This window comes from Lithobates pipiens, unplaced genomic scaffold (assembly GCF_037356315.1).
Source record: "Lithobates pipiens isolate NorthernLeopardFrog02 unplaced genomic scaffold, aLitPip1_a1.2 Scaffold_25, whole genome shotgun sequence".
Classification (NCBI taxonomy): domain Eukaryota; kingdom Metazoa; phylum Chordata; class Amphibia; order Anura; family Ranidae; genus Lithobates; species Lithobates pipiens.
The window spans coordinates 39,796,067-39,808,582 of record NW_027507787.1 but is presented as its reverse complement, the minus strand read 5'-3'; the positions used below and the strand labels follow the sequence as shown (position 1 = coordinate 39,808,582).

The 12,516-nt window shown below is 46.1% G+C and overlaps 1 protein-coding gene across 1 annotated transcript in view; it reads right to left on the bottom strand.

The window, feature by feature from the left end:
* The window catches only part of HELLS (helicase, lymphoid specific), a 36,927-nt gene extending 25,477 nt beyond the window's left edge, over window positions 1-11,450 (bottom strand). The window contains exon 1 of the mRNA XM_077454293.1: window positions 11,313-11,450. Coding sequence (XP_077310419.1) covers window positions 11,313-11,346 — 34 coding nt within the window. The 5' untranslated portion in view covers window positions 11,347-11,450. The remainder of the gene's footprint in view (window positions 1-11,312) is intronic.
* Between the last annotated feature and the right edge of the window lie 1,066 nt (window positions 11,451-12,516).

Sequence of the window (12,516 nt, the reverse complement as noted above, 5' to 3'; positions counted from 1 at the left end):
GTAAACGGCCTGGGTGTACAAAGATGGCCGCCACGCCAGAGCTAGGCTGAGGTCACAGCCTATCCTAAGGCCGAGGCCGCAGAGGGCTCCGTGGCATGTGCCGTTTCGAACAGGGTGACCCGTTCGGATCACGGATCGGTGACGATCCGTTGCACCCCTAATATTTACATATATTTTTATTACCTGGTGAGTTTTCTTGCAATAGCTTTTCTAATACTTCCTACCAATATTGTATGTTATTAATATTCATTAACTTATAATTACTTCCTTTATCATATTACACACCCCCATTGTTTGTGAGGACCAATTGGGTCCTGTGGTGACGGCAACGCCTATTAGGCGGGCCTTGGCATTTTCATTTAGTTCACCTCAGAGTTTGTAATTATTGTAATAATTATACATTTCTTTGAATCTGTTATGTTTTCCCAGCGAGTCGCTCTCTGAAGCTCCCGAAGAAGCGCAAGTCGCATAACATGTAGAGCTCCAACAGTTGTAATACTCAGTTGCAAGCATTAAGTTTAACCTATTAATTTGATGTAGTATTGGATACATTTGGTATGACCATTGTATTAATCACTAGAACTATATGGTTCATCTATATATGGGTCTTGCATACTGATGTTATATTACCTGATTTTGAGACATGGCTGTGCTCGGTTTTTAATGTTTTTTGTATAATAAAATTTATTTAATATACTAAAGTGTTTTGTGCCTATAAAGTCCGAACCCTCCTCCCTTTTAGTCCCCCCCCCCCCCCCCTTTTCTTACTTTATACACTTACCCATATATAGAATTTTTTGGGTTGTTGGTGGTTGTAAAAGTGCCTTGTGTTGTAAGTAAGGGGTTAACACTGCTTGTTTCATTAATTATCCCCTCCCTTCATTTCCCCAGCCTTTTAAACAAGTCTATGCCGGTGGCTCCTGTGACTTTGACAAAGAGCAGGCACGTGAAACATGTCAGTCACGGTCACCACTGCAAACTGACTGAGCACGCGTACCGCCCAATTGTGTTCCAGTTGGGGAGCCGTTGGTCTTCCGGGTTCTCTTCTGACATCTGGACGAAGGGTTACCAAGGACGCCGGTTAGTGCCATCTAGGATGTGTAGCAAAACTGGAGGCAGTGGATCCGTCTAACCTACAGCAGATATCCGTCTAGCCATCAGATTAGTGGCTGTTCCAGTGTCACTCCTTGTGTCACTGCTCACAGCTTATTGTATCATCAAGCCCCCTGCATCCAGATTGAGATGAGCTATGGTTACACATTCAGGTTAACCCCTTGCTTTCATCTTTTAAAGGTGGTATTGCCATTTTGCTGCATTCCTGTGATGAACTTTCCATGGCATCTGACTATTGATCCTACATTCATCCGTCAGACTGTGTTGTATGTTTCTGTGCATTATATTAAATATTTTTTAAACATAAATTTATTTCTCGACTGGTCCCATTGAGCGCTGTTATATGTATAGCCTTCATAGTGATACCTGAGACGTGAGAGTTGATCGTTGCATGTGTGGCACACCGATGCATGCATCTGCGCATGAGCATGTGGGGTGAGGGTGCTTTAATTTTTTTTTTTTTACACCGTTAAATTTTAGTTAATATTTTTACCACTTATTGCTGCCACATTGCCTGTTGTCACAAAAAAAAATGTAAACATGCAGAGATGGACACTTTATGGAGACCCCAAATCTCTCCTCTGCCCTTAAAAGCAATTTATCCCACCAAAATCAGTGATCAAATGCTTTCCATTTTTAAAACCCATGCCAGGGAAACCGGAAGTAATGTAAGCTAATCTCTTCACATTTCCTATATCAGAGGCTGTTCTGGTCTTTGAACGCCTCTGATCAGCCAGTGGAAGTGCTGGCTGGTCGATCAAGTGTCAGGACAGCTGGCTGAAGGCAGCAGAAGGGGAGGAACGTCCCTTCCCGCTGCTTGTAAAAGTGGTCAAGTGGCTAGTTAGCTGCTTGGATTGCTTTTACAAGAGTTGACCGTCAGTGCTAAACCTTGCTACTTGCAGGGCTAAAGAGGGAAAAAAAAAATAATTCTTGCCTGGCACCCAGAACTGCATGGCCTGGTGATAGGAATTGAACTTATCTGCAAAAAAACACATTTGACCAGATTTTGATAAGATGGGTACAATTAATTTTATATATGGAGATTAAGGAGGGAAATCTCATGCTTAAAGGGGTTGTAAACCCTGGAGGTTTTTAATCTTAATGCATTCTATTCAGCCCCCCACCCCCCTTTTACTTACCTGAACCTGGTCTTTCCAGCAACAGGATGAGCACACCAGCTCTAGCCGGTGTCTTGGGTCCCGATTGGATAGACTGAAAGTAGCACAGCCCCGCTCCTGTCAAGCGGATACAACATGAAAGTGTGGGTGTGGGTGTGGGGGGGGTGTCGGGGTTAGGGCCGAGTCCTGCTGTCTGTCAATGGATGCAGGAGACGGACATGGGAGCTCCCCTGCACAAGTTTACCGAGGGAGAGGGCTCTCCAACGGGGCACTCGAGAAGAAGAGGAGCCAGGAGAGTCACTGAGGGACCCCAGAAGTGGAATATTTGGCCACTCTGTGCAAAACCAACTGCACAGGAGGCGGCAGTAAAAAAAAAAAAAAAAAAAAGCGTACGTTTCATTTTCAGTGGAACTCCGCTTTAACAAACATTTAATCTATTTCTGAAACAAATATGCGCATAATTATTTGTTTACTTTGGTATTATGGGTGGAATATCATATTTACACATTCCAAGTAACATTTAAACTGTTCGATCAGAATATTGGAATTTTTATTAATTTAATTTGTTATGCATTACGGGGGGGGGGGGGGGGGGGGGTCATAGTGATACTAAACATATGTTGGCATCTTTTTTTCTACATGAGGATTATGGATGGAACATCATGGCTACACTTGACAAGAAATATATTTAACATGTTCTTGATAAGAGAATGGATCAGAAATAGGTTAAACATGTTCCTATGCAGGGGGGAATATATTTCGGCTATCAAGGCGGTCCGCTCTGAGATGTCATCTCGGATGCGGCAGCTTGAGGGGAGCGAGGCCGAGGCGGCTGAGGCTTTTTCCGCCTCGCCGACCCCGGAGCGCTTTACTCGGCTGGCTGATTCAAGGCGGGCCCTATCCCTTCATCTTGCGGAGGCCACACACTTAGATCTGAAGTCTCTGGCAGGGAAAATCTTCGAATCCGGGGACAAAAATGGTAAGCTTCTGGCAAATTTAGTAGCCGATTCTAAAATGCAGACAGTTGTCTCGGAGATCTATGGATCGGATGGTCAGTTGGTGTCCGCGCCTGACATGATACTTTCTGAGTTCAGGGCCTTCTATGAACAACTGTATGCTGAGGTTCCAGGGGGGTCGGTGGAAGCGCAGAGGGAATTTCTTTCCTCAAATTTGCCCTCTCTATCACAGGAGGACCGGGAATTCCTTGATAAGGATTTTACCTTGGAGGAAGTGGAGGAGGCAATTCGCTCACTCCCTGGTGGGAAGACTCCTGGACCTGATGGTCTACCTGGCGACTGGTACAGGATGTATGCCCCCCTGATTGCTCCCAAGTTGTTAAAAGTGTTCTCCGATAGCAAACTTCGGATGGGGCTTCCCCCATCCATGTATCAAGCACATATAGTGCTTATCCCCAAGCCTGGCAAGGATATCTCCCTGTGTGCTTCCTATAGACCGATCTCCCTGCTAAATTACGATCTGAAAATTTTGACGAAGATTCTGGCCACCAGGTTACGGACGGTCCTGGCATCCCTGATTGAGATGGACCAAACTGGATTTATGCCAGGGAAGTCCACTGATATAAATCTACGACGGGTGTTTACACATTTGCAGTTGCCGGCCACGGAGTCTTCTACGAGGGTCATAGTTACACTAGATATTGAAAAAGCTTTTGACTCTGTGGCCTGGCAGTTTATGTCCTTAGTTTTGGAGGCCATGGGTTTTGGAGTGGGATTTTGTAATTGGATACATATTTTATATAAGGAGCCCCTGGCGCAGATTAAGATGGGTGGCGCCTTGTCAGATCCTTTTGCTGTTAGGAGAGGAACGCGGCAGGGTTGTCCATTGTCACCGGCTCTGTTTGCCCTGGCAATGGAGCCACTCGCGTCGGCCCTCAGGAAGGCGGAGGGAGTTAGAGGGATACAGGTGGGTTCCATACAGGAGAAGGTAGCCTTATATGCGGATGACCTCATACTCTTTTTAAGTGACCCGGCCCAGTCTCTCAGGGAGACGCTACTTATTCTTTCTCACTTCACTGACTGTTCAGGGCTCAAGGTAAACTGGGATAAATCTCAAATTATGTCAATAGATAGGGAAGCCAAGGCAGCTGCGGATCCCAACCTGCCACTCATGTGGACAGATACTATGAAATATTTGGGGATTTACATTTCCCCCTCTACCTCTGATTTTTGTTCCCTCAATCTGGATCCACTGGTGCGGCGGATGAGGACTAGACTGAAGGCATGGTCGCATCTCCCTCTCACCGTGATTGGGAGAATTAATTTATTTAAGATGAAGCTTTTGCCTGCTTTTCTCTATGTTCTCAGACATGCTCCAGTCTGGATTCCTAAAAAAATATTTCGCACGATAAATTCTCTTTTGGTGTCCTTTCTCTGGGGCGCTGGTCAGCCACGGTTTAAGCTCACGGTATTGCAGAGGCCTTGGGGGGAGGGTGGATTAGCTTGCCCGGATTTGTACTCCTACTATGTGGCGGCTCTTCTGACCCATGCTCATAATTGGCTGGTTTCAGACGAGTCCAATGCGGCGGTGGTCCTGGAAGCGGCGTGGTTGGGGTCATATGAGGCACTAAGACACTTGGTGTATCGCGGTCTGCGAGCCCCTTTTCCTCTTACTGCTGCAATGAGGGCGGTTATAAGGGCATGGAAGGCTGCCAATCTGATGCGCCCCGTACCCTCGGGACACATCTCCCCGCATAGTCCTCTTTGGCTCAACCCGAATTTACCGGAGTTTGGCTCTATTCCCGACCCTAGTGTATGGGCAAGCAGGGGTATTAAATATATTGATCAACTCTGTGTTGAGGGTAAAATTCAGACCTTTGACAGGCTGAAACAACAGTATACACTGCCCAACTCACACTTATTCAGATACTTACAACTTAATCATGCCTTTCGATCGCAGTTTGGAAATGCCCCCGTCGCATTTTACACCTCAAGGTTGGAATCTCTGCTCAGAGATGTTGATCTGTCCAAACCGTTGTCTGCTATCTACAAGGTATTACTCCCAGGTGTCCATACCGGTCTGGAACTCCAAAGGGCAAGGTGGGAAGCTGATTTTCCCTCCTTGGACACGGAGGACTGGGAAGATGTATGGGAGTATCCTTTCCTACAGTTAGTGTCAGCCAGAGATAGATTGGTGCAATTCAAAATAGTGCATAGGGTATATTACACTCCGCAACGTCTTCACAGAATCTATCCATCTGTCCCTGATTCTTGTTGGAGATGCAACTCACTTTCGGCGGATTTCATACACATGTTCTGGAGCTGTCCTCAGATAGCTGGGTTCTGGGTGGAGGTGACTAATTTTATTCTGGCGGTTACCACCGTTAACGTACCTTTATCGGTCGAGATATGCCTCTTAGGACTGGTCGAGCCGCTGGCTACACGCCGAGCGCTCAGAACACTCCTGGGCTTATTGCTGTACTATGCCCGTAAGTCGATTGTTCTCAAATGGAAGGCCCCGGTAGCCCCCTCTATTAATTTTTGGAAGAACTTAGTGAATACGGCTCTCCCTCTTTACAGGGCCACCTACCTTTCGCGAGGGTGTGGCACTAAATTTCATAAAGTATGGGGCATTTGGACGGAGTCGCGCGACACCAACGCTGACTTGAATCCGGACTGATGGAGTTTCATTAGTGACTAGGGGAAGAGTTCTAAGTTGTGTGCTATTCATGTAACCTTGGGTCATTATTTACGTGGGCAATAGGGGATTGGTAGGTGAAGGGTGATGTATGCATATTTTATCCTGGGTCTGAGTGTGGACTGCGGTGGAGCAGGGGCGAATTAAGTAACTGTCCTGAGTAATGTGCAGTGGTGCTGGAGCGTACAGGGGGAGGGGGGGTATTTCTTTTTTCTGTTTGGATGCACACGCCGGTGGCGGTGTATCGGGTGGGGGGAGGGGGAGGGTTCATTGGTTGTTCCCTGATTGTTTGACTCAGGGGGGGTTTTGTAATAATCAGCCTGGGTATGCCCAATAGGCTGTAGGTTGTTTTATTGTTTTACTTGCAAATTAATAAAAATAATTAAAAAAAAAAAAAAAAAAAAAACATGTTCCTATGTATGCTTAACTAATTTTTCTGCTATAATCCCCACGTAGAACAATTATATGCAAGTTCTTATCAAAAATAGGTTAAATATATTCCTAGGTATGTTTAACTATGAGATGCCACCCATAATCTCCATGTAGAAAAACGATATGCATATTCTTATCAGAAATGGGTTGAATATATTCCTATGTGTGTTAACCAGTTCCCGACCGGCGCACGCCGATGTACGTCGGCAGAATGGCACGGGCAGGCATATTGGCACGTCCAATCTTCAATGCCGCCCTACCATCACACCGGCACGCTCGCATGCCGGTCGGGACCCCTGATCGCCGCCATTACTAGTTTAAAAAATAAATAAATGTATTAATAAAAATGCCATAAAACTATCCCCGTTTTGTAAACGCTATAACTTTTGCGCAAACCAATCAATAATCGTTTATTGTGATTTTTTTTACCAAAAATATGTAGAAGGCTACGCATCGGCCTAAACTGAGGGAATTTTTTATATGTTTTTGAATAATAATGCGTTTTCAAAATTGTCGCTCTATTTTTGTTTATAGCGCAAAAGATAACGGCAGAGGTGATCAAATACCACCAAAAGAAAGCTCTATTTGTGGGGAAAAAAAAAAGGAAAAAAAAAAGGAAGTCCATTTTGTTTGGGAGCCACGTCGCACGACCGTGCAATTGTCAGTTAAAGCAAAGCAGTGCCGAATCGCAAAAAGTGGTCTGGTCTTTGACCAGCAAAATGGTCCGGTCTGTAAGTGGTTAAGTACAATATTCCACCCATCATCCCCATGTAGAAAAATGACACACATTCTGAAAAGAAATAGGTTTAATACATTCCTATGCATGTTTAACTACAATATTCCACCCATAAGCCCCATGTAGAAAAATTCCACCCATATTCTTATCAGAAATGGGTCGAATATGTTCCCATTTTTAATATTCCACCCATAATCTCCATGTAGAAAAATCATATGCATATTCTTATCAGAATAGGTTAAAGCGGAGGTCCACCCTAAAGTGGACCTTCCGCTCATCGGAACCCTCCCCCCCTCCGGCGCCACAATTGGCACCTTTTGGGGGGAGGGGGGTGCAGATACCTGTACAGTACAGGTATCTGCACCCACTTCCGGGATAGCTCTGTGCGGAAAAGGGCGTAGATTACGCCCCTTTCCGCAAGTGCCCACCCCTTTCCGCAAGTGCCCCGCTGCCTGCTGGGAAACACAGATCCCAGAGGCAGCGGGGACCGTCCTTATTGTGCAGCGCGACTCGCGCATGCGCAGTAGGGAACCGGGAAATGAAGCCGAAAGGCTCCATTTCCTGATTCCCATACCCAAGATGGCGGCGGCAGCACCCTTGAGACGATCTAGAGATCGGCTTCGGGTGCCGACATCGCGGGCACGCTGGACAGGTAAGTGTCACTATTTTAAAAGTCAGCAGCTGCAGTATTTGTAGCTGCTGGCTCAAAAAAAAAAAAAAAAAAGCGGAGTCCCAGCGGACTCCCGCTTTAAATATATTCCTAGGTACCGCATTTATCGGCATATAACACGCACATTAATTGTAAAAGGGAAGTTACAGGAAAAAAACCTTGGGTCAGTGGCTATCAATGCAGCCTGATCAATGCCCATCTGCAGCCTCACAAGTGCCATCAGTGCAGCCTGGTCGATGCCCATCAGCAGCCTAGAGGGGAGGGGCAGGACAAGCGCCGACAGATTACATAGAGTGAGACTCTCCTATTATAGACAGAACAGTGGTCCAATGGCAGCCCAGGAGACAGGAATTCCTATTACAGAGGCCGCCAAGTAAAGAGGAGATTCTCACTGTTCGTAATCCAACGTCACTCATGCCCACCCCCCCTCCCTCTCCCCTCCGAGGCCGCGGCGTATGACACGCACGCGCCATTTGCAACAGATTTTCATGGTGAAAGTGAGTGTTATACACCATTCCACCTATAATTCTCCATGTAGAAAAATTATATGCATATCAGTAATGGGTTAAATATGTCCCTATGTATTTTAACTACAATCTTCCACCCATAATCCCCATGTAGAAAGATTATATGCATATTATCAATAATGGGTTAAATATGTTCATTGCCAGGTGTTAACATGATATTCCTCCCATAAACCCAATGAGAAGTAATTCTACCCATATTCCCTATCAAAAACAAGTCAAAACGTAATTTTTCCATTACTTCAGTATAATTTACAATAATTCTGTTGTACATCTCCATATATGCATCAGCAAGTGAACAGTTAAACATTAGCAGCTGCTCCTTGCAACACTATCAAGCACTGCAGGAAAAAATTAACATATATAAGGTGTATAACCTACATTGACATCTCGTGAGATTTGAGTATTGCAGCCAATAATCCAATCATCCCAATATGCAGTTTAGCATGTCCCGTGCACACACGTGGGTCCAGTAACGAGTATAACAACGATTCTATCCGCCAGCACACAATAGATCACAAATGTCGCACAGAAGGTCGTTTTTATTGGAGAATTCTCACAATCATTGAAAGAAAGGTGCAACGTTTTGGTGCCTTAGGGGGCAAAAAAAAAAGTGGGGAAGAATATCGGGACATTTCACTGCAGATAAAGCAGCCTATTCAAAATGGTCTGTGCGCAACTGCAGAGAGACGCAAAAACATGGACCCTTGGCTACGTTCCTACCTTTGCACTTTTGGGAGAGTGTTAAACAACTTACCGAAAACACATTTAGGGTCCTTTCACACGGGGCGGATCAGTTCTGATCCGCCCCGTGGATATCCGCTTGCTCAGCGGGGATCACTCCGTCGATGCCTGTTGAGCAGGGAGATGACAGGTCCGTCTCTGCACACTGCGCAGGGACGGACCGGTCACAGCGCCGCTCTCCCCTATGGGAGATCGGATGACGACGGACCGCAGTGCCCGTCGTCACCCGATCCGATGACGGATGGAAAAATAGCTTTTTCCTCCGTTACACTTTTTCGGATCGGATGTCAGCGGACATGTCACCGCTGACATCCGACGCTCCATAGAGCTCTATGGAGCACCCGTTCAGGTCCGCCTGAAAAACTGACAGGCGGGCCTGAACGGTACGTCAGTGTGAAAGGGGCCTTAAGTGGTTGTATATTCATTTTTTTAACTTTTACCTACAGGAAAGCCTATAATAAGGCTTACATGTAGGTAAAAAAATATCTCCTAAACCTGTACGGTTTAGGAGATATTCCCTTCGGTATGCGCCGCTGACTGCAGCGGCACATGCGCACAAGGGGATTCTCGGCCTGAAAATCCGGCAGTGGCTGGCCGGAATGAAATCTCCCGCGCGTGGCCGTGCGGTGCATACTAGCTCATTATGCCTTTTGCTTTGCAGGTGTTAAAAAAATAATTAGCGGGTTAACTACGGCTTTAAGGTAGATTTATAATGCACTTTTGAGGCTCAGTTCACATCCACGTGTTTGGCATGTGCAGATCTACAGGTAAGCACTGCAATGCATTTAAACCTTATTTTCTAATGCATTTTTTGAAGAAGGTACATGCTTTTTTTTGGCAACGGCATGTTTTTGGCTTCACAGACTTTAATAGAATTGCATCAGACAAATCTAGGTGCTTTTGATTTTTTTTTTTCTACACAACACCTCTTTGCAACACCAACAGTCTCCATTAGCCAAAAACATGCAAAATGCAATAAAAACCACACCTGAAAAACTGCCAAATGTGCAACAAAAACACATTAGCCGCACATGCAGAGATGTAAACCTATAGGGAAAAAAATCCCTGAACCTCCAAAAACATACTGCAGGGGATGCATAGATGTGAATGGGCCCCATAGGAAGCTCCAATCACCTGATTGTACTGCCTTCCTGAAAAGGCTCCAAAATTGGGAGACTTTGGAGTGCAAAGTTGAATGGGTGCGACTTGGATGGGACTTGCCCCTCTTCAAAGTCAGACCCACTGTTGCATATAATTATTAACTCTTTCGGGTACAACTTTCTTGCAACTTGAGAGTGAAGAATCTTTTCACACTAGCCTACTCTTCAGTGCAACTGGAGTCCGTAACACAGCTTTTAAGTGACTTTGATAAGACTTTGACACCCTCTGACATTGAAGTTGTGTCAAAGTCAGATCATAGTGATGTAGAAACCTTTTCTGAAGTTGCAGTGACTTCAATAGTGTCAGTTAGACCTGCTCAAAGAGATGCATGGCATTTCACATGTCCTGTGACTTGGAGGGGGGGGGTCTCACAAGTCACACCTTAAAGTGGGTGTAAAAACTTAAATCACTTTTCACTACAGGTAAGTCTATAAATAAGGCTTCCTTTCAGCGTCTGTCTGGCTCTGTTCTCACAAATCCCCAATAGGAGAGCTGCTGACTGTCAGTCGGCATCTCTCCTCTGTGCTCCACCACACTCATTGGTGCGTTGAGCTACAGAGGGGTGTAAAGCGGCTTGCTGAGAGACTGAGACAGCCATCACTCCAAGTAGCTGGCGGATCCTGACTTGAGAAGTCGGAATGACGTGCCTCGCAGTGATGTCAGCAGACCGCTCTCTGATAAAAACAGGTGACAGGAGTGCAAAACGAATTACACTTCTGAGACCCAGAGAAGCCCAGGCTTCACTTCTCCTTAAGTCACATATATATGAATGGCTATTGTTGGAAAACATGGGGTAAGACTTGTCATGCAACTCTGATGTCCAAAAATCGCACACCAAGTTGACCAAGGGGGTGATCACGGTGTAAACCTCCATAGATGTGCCACCCCACAATACATACATACATACATACATACATACACGTCTGAGGGCTGCTGACATCAACTGGCTGTTGCCATTAGAGAATTCTGAAGTCTGAGCCAAGCCTGTCCTACTCCTAATAGCTTAGTGGGCAGCCAGGCAATTAGCATTTCCAGAAGAAAGCCTGTCAGCCAACATAACCCTCTTACTAAAAGTTTCCTTCCCTCGTGAGGAGGGCAGAACCCCTCGGCACCCTCAGGGCACAAGGACCACGTGGTGTGTTATAGGCAGAGGACATTACCGGGGTCGGAGAGCGGCACTTCCACAGCAGGCATGGTTCGGTCCCGGTACACACAGCTCACACAAACTTCCACCACGACCAACTCGCGCCAAATCACCTCACAGATCTCGCGTCCCAATCAAAAGTCTGACAAACCCCGCCCCCTTTCCTTTGAAGTTTGCCCACACTCCGCCCATTCCTATGTTGGAAACATCGCGAGAGCAGACTTAGCTGTGTGCAAACGGCGCGAGTTTTTTTTTTCCTTCTCTCAGTGCAGTCATGTGACCTTCATTTTTGGTGGGGAAGTGTGATATAGCCGTGTATTGGGGGAGAGGCGGGAGTTCTGACAGATAGGAGGTGAGGAGGCACCTCAGGGAGAGATGGAGGATACGACAGTTCTCTTTATTATTGTCTAGAACATACAATTCTCCTCCATTGCTGTGCTGGCAGCTGGAGGGAAAAGTCTGAACATGTCCTATATGGGGGAGGGGCCTGTGCTCATATTATATAAACCTTTATGTCAGTCACAGCGCCCTGTTGAAGTATAGAAGTGTGTGGTCAGGGTGGAGGGCTCATTCCCAGCAGGGACGCGAGGTGAGGGGCTGCTATCAGCCAGGTACACACAGGTTACATATTCACAAGCTACATATTCCATTCTCATTCTACAAAAATATTTATAAACGCTGTCCGTTTAGCCACGTGCTGACCAGCTGCTGTCATTGTACTGCGGCACAGCTCCCAACTGTCCCTGATAAAGGAGCAATGCCCCTCTCCCCCCCCCCCCCCCTCATTTGCCCCTCATTTTGGTCTGATCTATATAAAATGCACTTTTTATCTTTCAAATAGTGTTTCCCTGTGCAAAACCTGTTTCTTCCAAATTCTAAAAAGGAATAGTAGTAGTAAAAAAAACTTGTGGATTTAATTAATCTTTTTTGGGGGTTAATTCTCCTTTAAGGGGGTGTGGCAGGGGCCGTGTCCTATGCCTACATACATTTGCTGGCAGGTGTCCCTCATTCCCATCTCAAAATGTTGGAAGGTATGCTGCAGCAGGTCAGCTCGTTCCCACGATCGCCGTCATTGTACCGTGGCAGGTCAAGTCATTCCTACAAATCGCCATCGTTGTACAGAGGCAGGTCGGCTCATTCCCAGAAATTGTCATCGTACTGCGGCAGGTCGGCTCATTCCTGCAAATCACCATCATTGTACTGCGGCAGGTCGGCTCATT